The 17,668-nt window shown below is 42.0% G+C and overlaps 1 protein-coding gene across 1 annotated transcript in view; it reads left to right on the plus strand.

Annotated features, from left to right (window-relative positions):
- The window catches only part of CCDC171 (coiled-coil domain containing 171), a 303,642-nt gene extending 294,238 nt beyond the window's left edge, over positions 1-9,404 (plus strand). Inside the window, exon 27 of the mRNA XM_004706542.2 lies at positions 8,976-9,404. Within this exon, the coding sequence (XP_004706599.1) occupies positions 8,976-9,203 (228 nt within the window). The 3' untranslated portion in view covers positions 9,204-9,404. The remainder of the gene's footprint in view (positions 1-8,975) is intronic.
- Positions 9,405-17,668: the final 8,264 nt, after the last annotated feature.

Raw genomic sequence — 17,668 nt, forward strand, 5'->3', positions numbered from 1 at the left:
GCTGCAGCGTACAGCCTGAACAAGTCTGGTGAAAGGCTGCAGCTCTCACCTGTAATCTTGTCTGACTTTCCGCCATGCAGCACCCCTTGTTCTGTTCCCACCGCGGCCTCTTGGTTCATGTACAGCATCTGCATGAGCACAATGAGGTGTTTGGGAATCCTCGTTCTTCTCCATGTTATTCGTAATTTGCTCTGATCTACAAAATAGCATACCTTTACATAGTAAGACACAGGTAATATCTTGCTGGTATTCTCTGATTTCAACCAAGGCCCATCATCAGCATGTTAAACATGCTTTTCTGAATATGACTTGAGTTGTTTTTTTTAAATAGTTTCATTGGTATGTAACTCACAAATCATACATTAAATAGTGCAGCCATATTAGGAAGAGTTGTGCAATCATCACCACAGTCAATTTTAGAACATTTTCTTCTTTCTCTTACTCACTGTGGTTAGCTTCCTGTTCTGCACCATCGTCCCCTGCCATGCCTGAGGTAATTATAGATTTACATAGCCTTGATTTTACATACCAAAAAAAGACACACAAAACAAAACCAAGAAACAAACTCTAACAAGATAATACAAAATAAAGAAAGCCCTTAATTGAAAAGAAAAACATATTAGGAACCGAAACAGCTTCAGCATGGGTCAAAAGACAGATCAGATGATAAGGTGTTTTATTTTAACCTAATTACATCATCCATAATTGACTTTACGATGCAGTCTGATAGCATGGCTAGTCACACCCTGGGACTATAATTAGAAGGAATTCCCCAGAGGCTTAATCCATGTGGGGAGCCTGTACATGGAGTTTGGGCATTCACTATTATCCATAACCGTCTCTAAACTGGGTGTTCAGAATGGAAGCTCTAGTACTAGTCCCTCCTTCAGATTTGGATTTTATTATTAGAATCTTTGGATCACACAGTCTGGTGTGTTTCTTCCACGTGGACTTTGTTGTTGCCTCACTTAGATGGCTGCTTATTTTAAGACAAGTCTCACCACAATGCTACAGCTGTTTTTGAATTATCTTCAGAATAACTTTACTTGCATGGGATATTCACTATATTGTTTGAGAAATTCCACATCCTTTCTTTGGAATAGGCATGTATATGAATCTCAGTTGATTGGCTAAATAACTCTTCCAAATTTCTTGGCATAGACCAGTGGGTGCTTCCAGTAGTGCATTAATTTTCTGAACCGTTTCTGTTGGTGTCCTGTCAACTTCTGTTTTTCTACCAATGTCCTCACAGAAGTTTAGACGTATGCCTTCAAAGCCATCATTTCTTGATCCTGTGCTACCTCCTTAAATAGTTGACAGTAACTGATTCTTTTTGGTATGGTGACTATTTATACCCCGCATCATCTTTGGTTGTTTTCTGCTGTAATCATCTACTACTTCTACTCCTCCTCCTCCTCCTCCTCCTCCTCCACCTACTTCTACTACTACTACTACAACTACTACTACTACTACTACTACTACTACTACTACTACTACTACTACTACTACTACTTCGCTTCCTAGAACTCTTCAGTGTTACATCTGAAGGCATTTTTGTCTTCATCAGCTCTTTCCACTTGAGAAAAGTCCGTTGTCTTTTCTTGTTGTTTTCTAGCTCCAGGTCCTTCCTCATACATTTCCTGAAAAGACATTGTCTTCTTGAGCCGTCTCCAGAAATGCTCTGTTCCTCTCTTCACTTCGTCCTTCCTTCTGTTTGCGTTAGCTAGTCCCTTCTGACAAGCATTTTTATTTGCTTTTTCAGTCTCTTTAATGTAAGGTGACCAGACGGCCCCCCTTTTGGCAGGACAGTCCCGATTTTTAACAATTTTTCCGACGTCCCATGGTGTTTTAAAAAAGTCCCGATTTTTGGAAAGAATGCACGACAAGCTAGGGTATACGGTTTTCGGCTGCCATGTGGCTATTTCGCCAGGATATGAGTTTTATCAATGGTGTCCTGCTTTACCAAGGTTAAAATCTGGTCCCCTTACTTTAATGTGACTTTGCTTTCTTCACGTATGATGTCCTCGATGCGGCCCTACGGCTCATCTGGGTATAAGTCATTAGTGCTCATCCAATCTATTCTTAAATGGTTTCCAAATACACGTGAGAGATACTCAGAATCATGATTTGGCTCAAGTGTAGTTGTCTTAATTTTCTTGAACTTGTTAACAAGCATTTGATGGTCTCTTTTGCAGTTGGTCTCTGGTTTTATTCTGACTGATAATGTGAGTTTCTCTTTTGTCTCTTTCCACCAATAGAGTCAGTTCCTGTGTGTTTCATGTGGTGAGATCCATGTGTATAGTCACCATTTGTGTTGTTTTAAAAGGTATTTTCAATAAATATTGCATTGGTCTTGCAAAAAGTGGCCCTGTGATTCCCTTTGTTGTTTCTATTACCAAGGACATATTTTCCAACGCCTTCTTGTTTCCATCTGTCCCATTCCAATCATCATTAATTGTCCTGCAGCTTGATTGTGTGTCTGATCAATTTCAGACTGCAGACATTGGTTAAAACATCTTTAATTCGTATTTTGCATTAGTGGTTGGTTCAAAAATTTGAATGGTAGTTGTATCAGCTGGTCTTCTCCATAGGTGTACAGGAATTATCATATAATATTGCTGACAGTGTTGTGCTCCAGGGTAGATCTTGAAATGTTATTTTTTGACAGCTCATGTGATCTCCTTTCTCTCCCGTTTGTCCTGTTCAAAAAGCAAACAGAAAAATAACTCACTGACATGGAGTCCATTCCAATAATGCCAATCCAGCTCATCTCATTAATGCCTACGATATTGCTCTTTGTGTGTTCCATTTTATTTTTATGACTTCGAATTTTCCTAAATTCAACTTTGTGCATTCCACATTCAAAGGAGTCATGGATGCTGGCTGATGCCTGCTGTTTGTTCTCATTTTGAGCCATGCCACACCAGCAGAAAGGGTCTTGAAAGCTTTGCTACATCTATGTCATTGAATTCCACTTGACTTTGAGGCGGGAGCTCTTTCCCAATTCTTTTTTGAGTGCCTTCCAATGTTAGGGACTCATTTTCTAGCACGATGTCAGACATTATTCAGCTGTTATCCGTAAGGTAAGAAGTAGACTGCTAGGACCTTCGGTCAGTCTGCCTTAGTCTGGAAGCTCCACCTGCTTATCATGGGGACCATACCAGTATTTGAAAATACTGATGGCAAAGCTTCCAGAACCATCCACCGTGCATGGGAAACTGCCATAGAGGTGGCGGAAAAGTCAGGCCAGAAAGGACAACACGGAGCCCCTTTGCTGAATGCTAAAATCCATAGACCATTAAGGAGACGTGAGAAGCTCGTGGAGACCTTCTCTTAACAACTGCTTTCCAGATTTGTAACGTGCGAGGTTGATGAAATCATAAGAATTAAATGAGACCTTTCGAATGCAGAATGCAGGTTCTCAGAAACTGCATGTGTCTCTAATACTGCTCAGTTCAGTAGAGTTCCCTTCTGTGTTGCAAACTCTCAAGAAGAAGACATCCTCTGAGAACAGCCAGCTTTCCTTGGCCTGATTCTGCACCCTCTTTTCTTTTCATACAGTTTTTTTTCCTTCCCGGAACAGAACTTAATGTATAAAGATGTAACAACAAACTTTTGAAGCCTTCATGGAAATGTTCATTGACGTACTAAGTAGCACTATGGATGCGACTGTTTTGTTCAGAAATATATGAATCACCACCGAGTATTCTGACCAGGGACACAAGCGAAGGTCCTGGATAGGCAGGAGAAAAATGTAGAACAAACCTGAAATTTCTATTAATTAAAGACCAGACCTAGTGGATTGATATAGAGATCCACTAAGTGGATCAACTTAATATCCATCTCTTGGAAAGCACCTTTGAACTTGGTGTTGAAGCTAACCAAAGGACAGGGCAATTTATTAAATAAACAGAATCCCTAGTGAGTAATGTGTTCCCATAAATAACTCCCGGCACGAGGCTGCACAGCGAGCATTCACCCAAATGCAAAGAGATAGGATGGTGAGGAGGGGAAGGGAAAATAGATCACAGAAGCAAATGGAAACCATGAGAATTCTGACAGTTCATGACAATGGTAAGCAAGGACAGAACAATTTGTATGATAATCCATACTGAGGAACCTAATTTGCCGGGCCAACTTTCACCTAAAACACAATCAAATATATTATTTATAAAACAAAGCATGCCACCATCTCCTGTTCTTATAGAATCCCCCTCACCTGTGTCTGACGGAAGAAGTTAAGACAGGTACAATCTTTACAGCAGCAAAATCAGCAACAGTTAATGTTACCAACTTCATACATACAGCTCAGCAAATCAGAAAGGGAACTTCTGGTAGGAGGACAAGTTTCCCTGTCAGCTCTAGGCTTGCAGTGGATTATATCACAAAATCAAAAGAACCACGATCAAAGAAAACAGCTCAACTAGGTGTTGGATGCAGCCATTGATTTTTCTCCTGTTGTATGTTTTTTTTTAAAAAAAATCCACAAAAATGGTGTCACATACAACAGTTGAATTTATAATATGTTCCTAAAGCCATTGGCAGCATGTATCTCTTGTGTGCACGTGGAGAAATGGTTTTAAGTAACACAATATAATCAAGACAGACCCTGTACTTCAGGCTATTTGGTCATCAAACTATATTAAAGAATCGACCCAAAACATTTCTTAAAGACCCCTGCAATATGGAATATGGTTTTTAGCAGAGCTACTTAGTAACTACACAGATTTTAATGTTATTTCAGTCACATTCACTTGCTGGGAATTTGATTATCCTGACATATAATTGGTTACTATTTTTCTACCATCTCTAGCAGTCGCTCAGTCGAGAAAAGATGAGGGTTTGTATTCCTGCGAGCAGTGAGCAGTGTCAGAAATCCACAGGGGGAGTTTTAGTGGCATACTGTTTACTGTGCGGACACTATGAGTCATAATCGCCTCAGTGGCAGTGAGAGATACACATCACAATACTTCCCTGTTTCATTGATAAGATTTGGCTTATGTTAAGTGTTAACTGCTAATTACATCGCCCAATACCAAAACATTTGTTTTCTTGGTGTCTTGGTTTTAGGTTTATTCCTAAACCAGGTTATTTTGGGGGGCGGGGCGGGGGTGATGATTCAGATAATAGCATTGGATAGGCTGCATCAGCTCTAGTTTATTAGATATGATCTTCCACTATATATTCAGCTATTACATTACACTATTTTATTAATTTATCATCCTGGTTTTACATATGAGAAGAACCCAGACCCCCAAATTACAGGATAAAACAAAAGAAAGTGAGAACTATTTGAAAAAGAATGAGGTATTAAGACACTTCCAAGGGAAGCTGTATATGGACCCAGGGTGGCTAGTTGGCTACACATTGAGCTGTGAATCATAAATAAGGGCAGTGGTTCAAACCCAGCAGTCACTCTTCAACCTTTAAAAGATTTAAGGGTTTGGAAACCCCAAGGAGCAGATTGTCCCTGGTGTATAGGGCCACTGTGAGTTAGCATCTATTAGATGGCAGTAGGTTTTTCTTTTCCGTGTGGGAGGCCACACAATGTGTGCAGAGACTACGAGTTGTCTTCTGCAAAGCCAGAGCCCAGCTTGAGAAGAGTGGGAATGTAAAAGGAAGACGGAAAAGGCGCGCATGTGGGAGGTCTGAGGGCCATTTAGAGCGCTGAAAATGTAAGACTTCGTAGCAGTTTCCATAAATATTCTGAAGATCTAAATTTTTCTTCTTCAAGTGATGCAGCAAACATTTAAGAACACATTTTAGTATATGGACATCAATGGATAATTCACGTTAACGGTTTCAGAGGTGAGGTTGACTCCAAGCTCTTTTATAAGAAAAATTTTAACTTTTTTTTCCTGTGAAAAATTTTAACTTTTAAGAGTTTCTGTTCACAGGTGAGAAGCTGTGACATCTTACAACAAGACTAGAGAATTTTGATTTTAATAAAAGTGTTTGAACTCTTAACAGACCCATTTGGGTTTTAGAACATTTGAATCTCTATTTATTGTACCAAACCCATTACCCATTATCAGTCGATTATGATTCATTGCGACCCTGTAAGACAGGCAGAACTTCTCCTGTGGGTTTCAGAGTCTGTAAATCTTTATAGAGGCCGAAAGCCGTGTCTTTCTCCTGCAGAGTGGCTGGTGGGCTCAAACAGCTGAACTTATGGTTAACAGACAAACACACAATCCACTATGCCATTAGGGATCTTTGGTTATTGTACACGGACTCTTATTTCTGGCCCCTTTTAAGGGCCACTATGCCTCGGTGGTGAGTGGTTACACATTGGGCTGCTAACCACTAGGTCAGCAGTTTGAAACCACCAGCTACTCCTCGGGAGAAAGATGAGGCTTTCTACTCCCCTAAAGAGGTAAAGTCTGAGAAACCCACAGGGGCATTCTACTCTGGCCTGTAGGGTCAACATGAGTCAGAATTGACGTGATGGCAGTGAGTTGGTTTTATTTTTTTAAAATCATTTTATTAGGGGCTCCTACAACTCTTATAGGCAATGAGTTTTTAAAGACAACAATTGGCACTGCCTGCTATTCAGTTCCTAATAAAGGTGAAGCGATACTTGGGGAAAATTCCAAGTTCCTGTAATTTGCACTGCTCAAATATATCTTTAGATCAAAGGATACCATGTGAAATACAATTTGATATAAATATTTAGTTCAACGCAAACTCCTTTAAATAAAACCAGCATGCTAGCTAACATGACATTAAAATATCCTGATTTTTTTTATATGGGAGAGCAGAGTGAAGTGGCATATGGCATGTGTTCTGCTTCTCAAAAAGCTAGAACTGATAAGGGAAAACAGTTTCAGAATCAGCAGGTCAGATATACGTGTAGAAAGTCTAATATTTGAGGCTCCAAAATGTGTATTGTCCAGTGTTATCAATGTGCTACTTAGGGCTTAGCTCTATCACTTCACCAAACTGTTAAACTTGACCAGTGTTACCATGGGTGAAGGGGAAGAGTCATTCCTTAGGGGGCACTAAGTTTATGTTGGTGGTGATAATTTGGAAAAGGATTTGGAAATAATTTGTAAAATAGTGGCTGTACAACAGAAAGAGTATAATCAATGGCATGAATTATACAGGTAGAAGTTGTGAACTGGAGAATGTTTTATTGTATATATTTTTGCCACAATTAAAAAAATTACACTAATAAAACAAACAAAAATAAAATACACTAATAACAATGAGTACAAGGAAGAAGAAAATGTTCTAACATTGATTGTGATAATGATTATACAACTCTCCTTGACTGTTGACTTGCATGATGCCTAGATGAAGTGTCAATAAAACTGTTTAAAAGTGTTAATTCTGCCCTCAAGTTCTCTAGGAGTGTTTGTGTGGCACTTTGGTGGATTTCCAGTGGTTCCTGGATACCAGTAATGTTTTAAAATATATGACGCATTGATTTCATGTTGCAATCACATTTTTAATTCATGCTACCCAAGAGCAGTCGTTATCGAAATGATTTGGTGGCGTTATTATCAAAGGTACTAGCATTTTGTGTCCTAGTATACTGTTCTGTAGAGGTTCTCCAACTAAACCAAACTCACTGCGATCAAGTCGACTGACTCATAGAGACCCTAGAGCCCGGGTCCTCACACTGTTTAAACAGGGGTCAGTTCACTGTCCCTCAGACCCGTTGGAGGGCCGGACTATAGTTTAAAAAAACTATGAACAAATTCCTATGCACACTGCACATATCTTATTTTGAAGTGAAAAAACAAATGGGGCCAAAACACCCGGCGGGCCGGATAAATGTCCTCAGCGGGCCGCATGTGGCCCGCGGGCCGGAGTTTGAGGATAAGGCTAGAGCTGCCCCTGTGAGTTTCTGCGGCTGCTTGCTCTGTGGGAGTGGACCACCTGCTCTCTTCCTGAGGAGCAGCTGGTAGCTTGTAACATAACTGCTTGCTAATTCCACCTCTGCTTCTCGAGGTTATTAGGATTGGTTGCTTTTTTTTCTTGGTGGTGTGTTTCTTTGTGGTCAGCTGAATAGCTCAGGCTGATTTTTCAAACATACATGTCTGTAGTTCATTTTCTAAGCAGTCGGATCTTCCATATTACATAGTATGTTTTATATAGTGTATGTTATATACCATACTATGTACTGTATAGATCCTATATACTACTATACTATAATACTCTACTAGATCCTATCAAGGATTGGCTTTTGTAAATGACCAGTGGACTGAAGCAGAGGTGAAAATGCCTGGTTAGTACTGACTCTGATGCAGTGACATTGAGAAAAGGTTTTATAAAAAGCTTTAGCGCTTAGGCCACCTCTTGATGTTCCGAAAAGCTGTGCCTGCGTCTCACTAGGAAAGTCACTTGCTATTTTTCTTTTGTTATATATCCAAGGGCGAACGCGAGGGCTGACTGCACCTGCCAGGATCTGCAGTCTTGGAAGCCCACAGAGGCAGTTCTGCTCTGTCCTACAGTTGTTCCTGGCTGACATCAACTCTATGGCAGTGGATTTCATTTGGGGGTTTTGTTCTATCAAATCCAGAAGGACATCCTTTGGCATTAAGTGGATTCTGACTTTCAGCGACCCTACAGGACGGAGTAGAACTGTCCAATGGGGGTTCCACAGGGGCTCTGGTGGCTGTGGGTTATGCCCGGGGAGGCTAATCATAAAGTCAGTGGTTTGAGCCCACCGGTTTCTCCAAGGGAGGACGGTGAGGTAGGTGGCTTGCTCCCATACAAATCCACAGCCTCCGAGGCCTTACGCAGGGCATTGTTTGGCTTCGTCATGATGCACGTAGACTGCCAGGTGGTCTCCTGCAGAATGGACCGTCGGCTCGGCTCGAACCGTTGCCCTTTCGGTGAGCAGCCAAGCTCGTCATCACCGGGTCCCTGAAGTGGCAACATCAGCCTCCTTTCATGCTGAGGGCGGGGCGCTCTGTTTGTAGAGTTTTAGCCTAACGCTCATTGTGTGTTTCTTTTTTATGGTACAGGCAGGCTCTCGAGACCACTCCAACCTCTCCATTCCTTCCAGAGTCACTCTGCCCGCGGAGACGATTGTCGTTGGGGATTTTTTGCCACTGAAAGCTGAACTCGACACGACTTACGGGTTCTTAAAGGAGGCATTCATGAGCACAACGCCCCAGGTGCTGACGTCATCGCTCAGCTCTCCTGTGACTGCCCCTGCTCATGCCAAGAGACCCACGCAAATTGGATTATGACTCAAGGCAATAAAAAAACGGAGGAAGAGTGAACAGGGCCCTCGGAAGTTGTTTTGAAGGTGGGGCACGGGGTGGGGGGTCTTCAGAGCTGCTGGAATTTGTTTCAGCACAAGTGGCAGGGATGGTGGTGGTTGCCTTAAGTGGAGCTCTTGATGGGTGCGGGTGTCTGTGTTTCCTTGAATAACTAAATAGCCAACCTTCTCTCTCTTAAGTTTTCTTTATTATCGCCGCTGCTCCTTTTTTTTTTTTTTTAAATGCAGCATATTTTTAAATGTTAAAAGAATGACACATTTTGGGTAATTTCCCTCAGACTTAAAAAAATCAATAAGCCATTTTAGTCTCTATCTATCAAAGTTGTTTCATACTTGTCTATTTTAAAGCGGGACGGCAATCCTTTAATAGGATTGAGAGAGCTATTTGAAATGTATACCAATGATTCCTGTCATTTCATGGCAGCCCTGCCATGGTTCACTGAGCCCCTCTTCTCTCTTGTCAGCTCAACTGAAGACAAGCATTTCGTTGCAAACTTTAAGCAGGTTGTGCAAAACAGAAATGATGTGACTGCGTCTCCTCCCGCACAGCAATGTCACTCCTGGTCAATGTGAGAAGGTCAGGTTGCTCCTTGTACAGCTACATGATGCCGCTTGCCCGTTTGAACAAGTTAAGTTAACTGCGGCATCGGGTCCCTGCAGGCAGGGAAAACTCAGCCTTTTAGCAAGTCTGCATTTGATAAGGAACTAGAGCAATTGCACCGGGAGGGTTTCTGTGGTTTGCTTAGGCACTTTCCGAAGGACACTGCCTGAAGCAGTATAGCAGGTAATATATTAAAAAAAAGAGAAAAGATGTGGGCGGTAGGGTAGGGGTGTGGGGGTGTTGAGGTGTAGAATGGGACTTCAAGGTAATGGCTGTTTTGACCTTCAAAATAGACTCCCCCTTTTGTTGTTTTGTTGTGTTGTGTTGTTGGTAGGACCCAAGAGTGCCGCCCATCTGTGATGCTGACAGAATTTAAAACAAGGCCATTGCCCTGCATTTTCTGCCTTGTAGCACACAAAAGTAAAATTGTATGTCAGGCCGAGATGTCGGGGAGCTGACAAGATGCCCCAGTGACATTTCAGCTGGAAAGAGCAAGTGTCTTGCAGCCAACTGGTCAAATATCAAATAATAGGTCAAACAGGAAGAGCTGAGTCCTGACCACAAAGAGGTTTCTGGTAACTTACTTGACGAGCTTTTGGGTGCTTTGTGGCCTGACAAAGTGATGTTCTGTTGGGCATCTGGAGACAGACTGTTCTTTATCGCCTTCAGAAGATCAGACATTGACATTGATTAAACTCTTTAACCCTTAAAGGTTAAACCCTTGCCGTTTTGCATCCTGGTAAGTAAAGAACAAAAGAATATTTGTAATATGTCTTTGATTTTTGTATTAATTCTTTAGCTCCCCAGTGATGTTAACTCCTGATGTGAATTCTCACTTCTGACAAACAATTCTGATACAAAAATCCGTTTGGTATTGTTTTCGGAGCAGTGAGCCATGAGGAAACAACGGCCGGCGTCCCAGTATCCGTGGTTTCCTATTGTCTGTTCCAGTGGCGTTTGATTCAAACATACCCAACTTCTGAGAATTTTTTCTATGGGCTTTGATAAATAAAGTGATAGACTCACTATGTTAGCAGCTCTCTTTACTCAGTGATGTATGCCATCTGAGCTCAGAGAACATAGACCCCTACTCTACACCCGTGTCATGGGAGGCATAGGAAACGCAACTTGAAATTTTATTGCGATCCTGAAAGTTCCATTCATTGCTATTCTATGTAGCAGAACAATTTCTGTACCTTCCCAAAGACCCGCCTTTCCCATACAACGATAAGGGTATTGTCCGCAGAGAAACGGAAACACAGCTTTACAACCCGTGCGCTATCGTGTCTGGGCCTCACCTGTAGCACAGCCACGTTCCCCAGCAGCAGAGGTCCGGTGCCTGTGCTTGTTTGTGTGCCTAGCTCCTGCTGTGCCTCTTTCCAGCTGCTGCTCCTGGAAGAGGAACAAGCACCTTTAAGCTTTGCTGTGTGCAGGTGTTGGTCTTCATACCTGATCTTGTCATCAGATCAAACATCAATGTCTGTGTCCCTCCGTATGTACGGATGTCTAATCACACAGTTATATTTTACACAGGAAGTCCCAAGTTATATGTTCAAAATTACGATAGAATCAAATCAGAACATGTCACATTTATAGCCGACTGGATGCTAAAGGCCACAGATACTGGAGGATGTGGTAGCTCCTGAGCGGTCATTAGTATTCACTACCCACTCTAGAGTAATATTTATACCATATGCTTCCCCCCAGAAGTCAGAGCCAGCAGGAGGAGAAGATTTAATGACATATCCTATGGAGATCTGAGAAACTCTAGACCGCTCTGAGCGCCTTAGCCACTGAGTGTGCTGCATATCTGAGATCTGGGTTGCGTTGGCGAGGACAGTTGATCTGTTCACTTCTCTACCTCCTTCAGAACGACATGTAGCATAGGCCTTTCTAGGGAGAATAACTGCCGATGTTTTTGCAGGGGAAAGGAAGTATCACTTTATACTCCAGTATACAGATTTTCTTACTAACTTTCTGCGATCTAGAAAACTCCTCTCTGTCACTCATCTCCATCAAAGAAATGCTTCAAATAACTGTTCTCATGCTGAATTGACTTAATTATTGAACAATTTGCCAGGATTTTAAATACAGACCTTTCCGTGGGGCGCAGCAGTACATGCACAGGAATTTAGGAGACAGCAGGAATGCCAATTCAATGAGCATTTAATGACATAGGTCACTGTCTTTTTTAAAAGAGTAAAATAATTTACTACATTTCTTACCAGTAAAAGCTGCTATGTCAAGCTCATGAAGAAAGCATTTAGTTTCTGACCTGTGTCCTCTTAGGGTGAGGATGAGGATTTAAAAATACATATTTGTAGCCTGGTGGTAGGCTAAATAGTAACCCCTAATATATTCGTATCTTAATTCCGGGAGCCTGTAATGTTAGCATAGCTGGCACAAAGGATTTTGCAGATGTGATTAAGCTGTGAGTCTTGAGATAGGTGACTCTTCAGGATTATTGGGTGGTCTCTAACTGTAAGCAGAAGGATCCTTGGAAAGGGAGGTGAAGAAACATTTGACTATAGCAAGGAGAAGGTAATGTGATGATGGCAGCAAAGATTGGACTGATGTACTCTGAAGATGGAGGAAGTGGCCACAAGCCAAGGAGTGCAAGTGGCTGCCGGATACTGACAAGGGCAAGGAAATGGATCTTCCCCTCTGAGCCTCCAGAACTTTGAGGTAGTACGTGCTTTTGTTGTTTAAGCCATAACAACAATTAGCAACCAGTTTACTGACTTAAATGACACAGATCAGTTGTATTTCCCCGAATTATTTTCACTTTTGTTGTATGTTCTTCACTTCTAAATAGAATAAGGACTGATTGTCTATATTAAAGAGCCCTGGTGGCAGTGTTGAGGTAAGCATTCTATTGCTAACTCCAAGGTCTGTGGTTCCAACCCAGCAGCTTCATGTTGGGAGTAAAAGGAGGTTGTCTGCTCCCATAGAATCCCCGAACCCCAATAAAGGGTTGCCATGAGTTAGAATCAACTTCATAGCAATGGGTTTGGGTTTGGGTTCAGATTGTCTCCACTGGGCCAGCACAGAGTCAAACTCGAATGCCATGATTTCTGGTAATGCTTCCATTAAGCTTTGCTTTCAACGTGCATTTTAATATTACCATTTTAAGAAGGCAGCTTGCTTCCAAATTATGGACTTTATCTTAAAGGTCTACTTTAAATGATTGCTTTTGCTCAATTTCAATTTGGTGACATGTTTTTATAGCTCTCTTACAAAATACAGTCTTTGTGTGAATCATAGTTTAAAATAATGATTTTGAATTCATAAACTGTATCTAAAATGTAGCAGAGCATATCTTTACTATTGATCCAACCTATATCCATAATCTATGCCTTCTGTTACAGATGGGTGAGAGAATTTTAGTAATTTTTCCAAACAAATCTTCTAAAAATTTAATTATATATTTGAATCCATTTTATCTTTTCTTTTGGAGAAGTCATCTAGGTTTGTATTTACTTTTTCTTGATGATTCAATTCATTGTGAGCCATTTTAACTGAAATGACTATGTTCAATGTAATCAAACCTAAAATATGAAGATTTGGAACATAGACTATTAAATATTTGAAGTACAAAAAGAAGGAGGAGGAGGAAATGAAAGTTCTGGTTCTATAAGGAGTTTTTCTCCAGTGGTGGTTTTGAACTGCTAACCTTGCAGTTAGTAGCCCAGCTTGGAACCCACTACATATCCAGGGCTCCTGAAGTGAGATAGAAATGTGTAATTGTCCATGTTTTCCCTCACACAATAACACCTTTGACTGTAAGACCCCTCTTCTGGCTGTGGGCTGTGCTGGTTGGCATCTCTAGATACCAGGTGTCATGGGAGTTCATATTTAGATGCTTCGCGTATATTTTCTTCCCTGAATCACACCCTGCATAATCTTTCTGGTGTTTTAACTCTAAAGGCCTCCTAATCAATATCTTCTGAGCATCTTAAATTCCCGTCGCCACCCCAGTGGGAAAAGCCCTTCTCCCTGTTGGCAGTAGTGAAACTAACTGCTACTGCACACCCAAACCAAACCCCCTGTCCCCGAGTCAGTCCCTGCATGCAGGGAAGAATGAATGGAATCATACTGGATGCCTGAAAAAAGAAAGCACCAGAGAAGAAGTAAATATAGGACAGGGCGATGTTCTCTCCATTGCCCTTTTCTGTAGACAAGGAGTAAAGACTGCGTCCCTTCACGTCTCTCTCTTTGCTTCTGGCCTGAGAACAGAGGCTTCCACAGCACAGCTGTGCACAGGAAGTTCAGGAACTTTCATGCCCCTGCAGATTGTTTGAGAACGAAGGGTTGAAGGTGACAGTCCACGTCAGTGGCCTTGATGTCTGACTGACTGTTGAACTCATTCAAAGTGATGTCATGGTGACAGCAGCGTCACTGGAGAGAGGAGAGAGGCTCAAAATATGTGTTCTGAAGACAGATCCCTGTGAACCTCGGTTCTCAGCCCCAGTCATAGTCGTGGCCATGGTCACAGCCACAGTGGGGTGCCTTCAGGTCAGGCCTGGTGGTGTGGGTCCACAGGCATGCCGCAGAGATACTGACTGTGCTGTCCCAGACCGCCGAAGTTCGCAAGTACTATATAATAGAGCGAGCCACATGGGGTTTTTTGTTTCCCAGTGCATGTAAAAGTTATGTTTCCACTAGAGGGTTGTCTTTTAAGTGTACAATAGCATTATGAAAACCAATACCAACAAAAATGGAAATATTTATAGGAATTAACAAAAAGTGACAGAGACACAAAGTGAACCCACATTCTTAAAAAACGGCACTGACAGGCTGGCTCCCAGCCACAACAACCCAGTATCTGCAGAGTGCAGTAAAGCAAAGGACGATAAACTGAGGGGGGCTGGTGCTACAGGGGGTGTGGCGCACAGAGAGGTATTTCCACCCAGCACAACTGCAGAGGGCGCCATCACCATCCATGTCATAAGTCTCCAAAGCTGTGTGGCCTAGGGCCTCCTTTTCAGAACGGAAAAAAAAAAAAAAAATTACTGGGCGCACCCAGGGCTATGAAAAGCTTTTGTATGATAGCCCACAATCCAGGATAAAGTGTAGGTACCTGCTTTTGCAGCCTCGCTGGAACATTCCAGTGCTCCCTTCCAGAGGACAGTATCCCTCACTTTGGGAAACACTAGTCCATGTTTTGTCCATGGAGCAGTGCACAGACTGTAGACTGCACCCAGCGCTGGCCTGAGGAGGCACTTATCAACTTCAAAGTCCTTTAATAATTACTAGGACTTCTGACTATGGAGCCTTGGTGGCACTTTGGGTTAGACATTGGGCTGCCAGCCATAGGTCAACAGTTCAAACTTACTAACCTACCTCTGTGCAGGCCTACTCTACAGCTTTATGGCCTCAGAGGGTTGCTATGAGTCAGCATCCATTGGATGGCAGTGGGTTTGGTTTAAGATTTCTAATTCTCCTTAATCTACAGAGAGGTAGAATTATTGCTTTCATTGAGAGACACTCGTGAAGAAATCCAGCACAATCTCCTCTGAGCAATATGTTGGAGTAGAAGCCCCATGCCACCGTGTCCCTAAATAGTTTTGGCCTTTGCCTGGCTTTACCAACAACCGAGAGTCCAGACACCCAGATCGGAGCACATATGTATTCTTAAACATATTTATGGAGATATCATTCACATTTCATACAATGCCTCCCGTTAAAGTATATGATTTTGCGGTTCTCTTGTATAAGGTTATCCGTCCATCACCACTCTGTCATTCCAGAATCTGTATCCTCCGCAATAATCACTAGCACTCATTCCCACTTCATCCCAACCCCAGTCTCGGGCCTGCTTGCTTTCTCTGTAAGTGAGGCCAAGCTGCAGTCCACTTTATCTCTGTCCAGGTAGAGCCCAAATGTCTTAAGCTGGGTTCTCTGGAACAGCAAAACAAGTGAGCGAGTGAGTGAGTATGTGTGTGCGTGTAGAAAGATACTTAGCTCAAGGAAATAGCTCACAGTTGTAGAGGCTGGCATTCTTAGGCTGTGGTTCATGTGACAGGCAGAGGATGGGTGTAGCTACAGGAGCCGACAAACCCCAAATTAGCAGGTGATATGGAAGGCCACTGGCTCAAGTCCAAAGAACTGGAGATCAGAGGATGGTGGGCCAGATGCAGGATCCAGATTGAGCAAAAAATGGAGAGTTCCACTTGAATAGCCATGTGGATTGGACACAGGCCACACCCCCAAGGAAGTCCCTTTCAACCAATTGACTGCCATAGTTGGCCTCATCCCAGAGGAGATTACATCATATCAGGTCTTCATCCTGAGGGTGACTATTGCATTACATAAGTGCCCCACTATGTCAACTCAAGCCACTGAGAGTCATGGTGCAGCAAAGTTAACACACAACCTCAGCCATTCTAAGTTCACCCCGGTGAACTTGGCACCTGTACACATCTTCTTAAATCATATATAATCTCTATATAGGACAATTATAAAGTCATATTTGTGCCTGACATGATACAACTAATATGCATACAACTGGAAGTGCACTGGTCTCATTTACATCTTTTTTTTCTTTTCTGGTAAGTGAAGAAAACAAAAGCGATTGATCTACAAGGAAGATACACTCATAAAAATGAGTCATGTCTACAACTGGTCGTATGGTTGTAGCCAGCACTTAGAATTACTTCCTTCTAGCACCCAGTTCATATTTCCTTGCCTTCAGCAATCACCGTGGTTTATCCTGGGTCTTTAGCTGGTGGGGTGACCCAAACCTTCATTCCTGAGGGGTCTAGGCCATTAATAGTCATGTCAGAGTCAGGCTCATGTAGTTTTCATGGCCTGGTAGTACTGAGAGGCATTCAAGAACCCGCTTGTATTCCAAACATGCTCCTTATCATAGTTAGGCTCTGTGTAACCTGGCTCACTTGGTTGGGATGCTTAGTGGCTTGGCACTTATGGCCTGATCACTCCTCATGCTGTGACTGAACACAGTGTGATCCACCCCATGAAGGGATCCCCTGTGAGCACCCAGCAGTTGTAAGAACATGTGGGTGGAGTGCAACCGAAGGGAAGTTGTTGTGGGCTTGTGGCCTGTTCCTTTATAAGTGGACTCTGTGGACACTCCTTCCCTTCTGATGGCTCTCTGTGCTGTTAGGTCTTCTTTAATGTTCTTAATGGTTTTTCAGTTTTAAATATATGGGTCTTGTACTCTTTGGTTAAATGTATTACTATTACTATTCTTTTTGATGCTATTGCAAATAGAATTGTGTTCTTAATTTCATTTCTAGTATTTGGAAACAAATTGCTGTTTATATCCTGAAATCTTGCTAAACACATGTTTTAGTTATTTTGTGTGGATTCTTTATGATTTTCTATACATAAGACCATGTCATCTGCAAGCAGACATCGTTTTATCTCAGTGGGGATATGCTCTGTCATATTGTCTCCTTCGGCAGAATTCAGGTTTGCAATGCACATAACAGGTCCTACAAAGAAGGACAATATTTTTTTAAAATCATGGCTTTCCTCACAATCTCCTTCCTAGCCATAGTTTACTGAGTTTCAGCTGCACACATGATAGAATTTTAGATAGAATTACTCAGTGCAGTTATTATTTTCTACAAGTATAGAAAGTCCAAACTAAGGTCTTGGTTTGACCTTTGTAAAACCAAAATGTCTATTTGTGTTAGGCTGGGTTGACTATAAAAACAAATCCAGTGACACTCATGCATGTGTAAGAGAGAAGTTTATATCATGAACTAGTTATATATCAGGAAAACATTCCAGCCCACTCCAGATCAAGTCTATAAGTCTGATACTAGTCTATAAATCCCTCTTCAAACTCACACAGCCACACACCA

This window comes from Echinops telfairi, unplaced genomic scaffold (genome assembly GCF_000313985.2).
Source record: "Echinops telfairi isolate 266 unplaced genomic scaffold, ASM31398v2 ScPeMD7_25;HRSCAF=90, whole genome shotgun sequence".
Taxonomy (NCBI): Eukaryota; Metazoa; Chordata; class Mammalia; order Afrosoricida; family Tenrecidae; genus Echinops; species Echinops telfairi.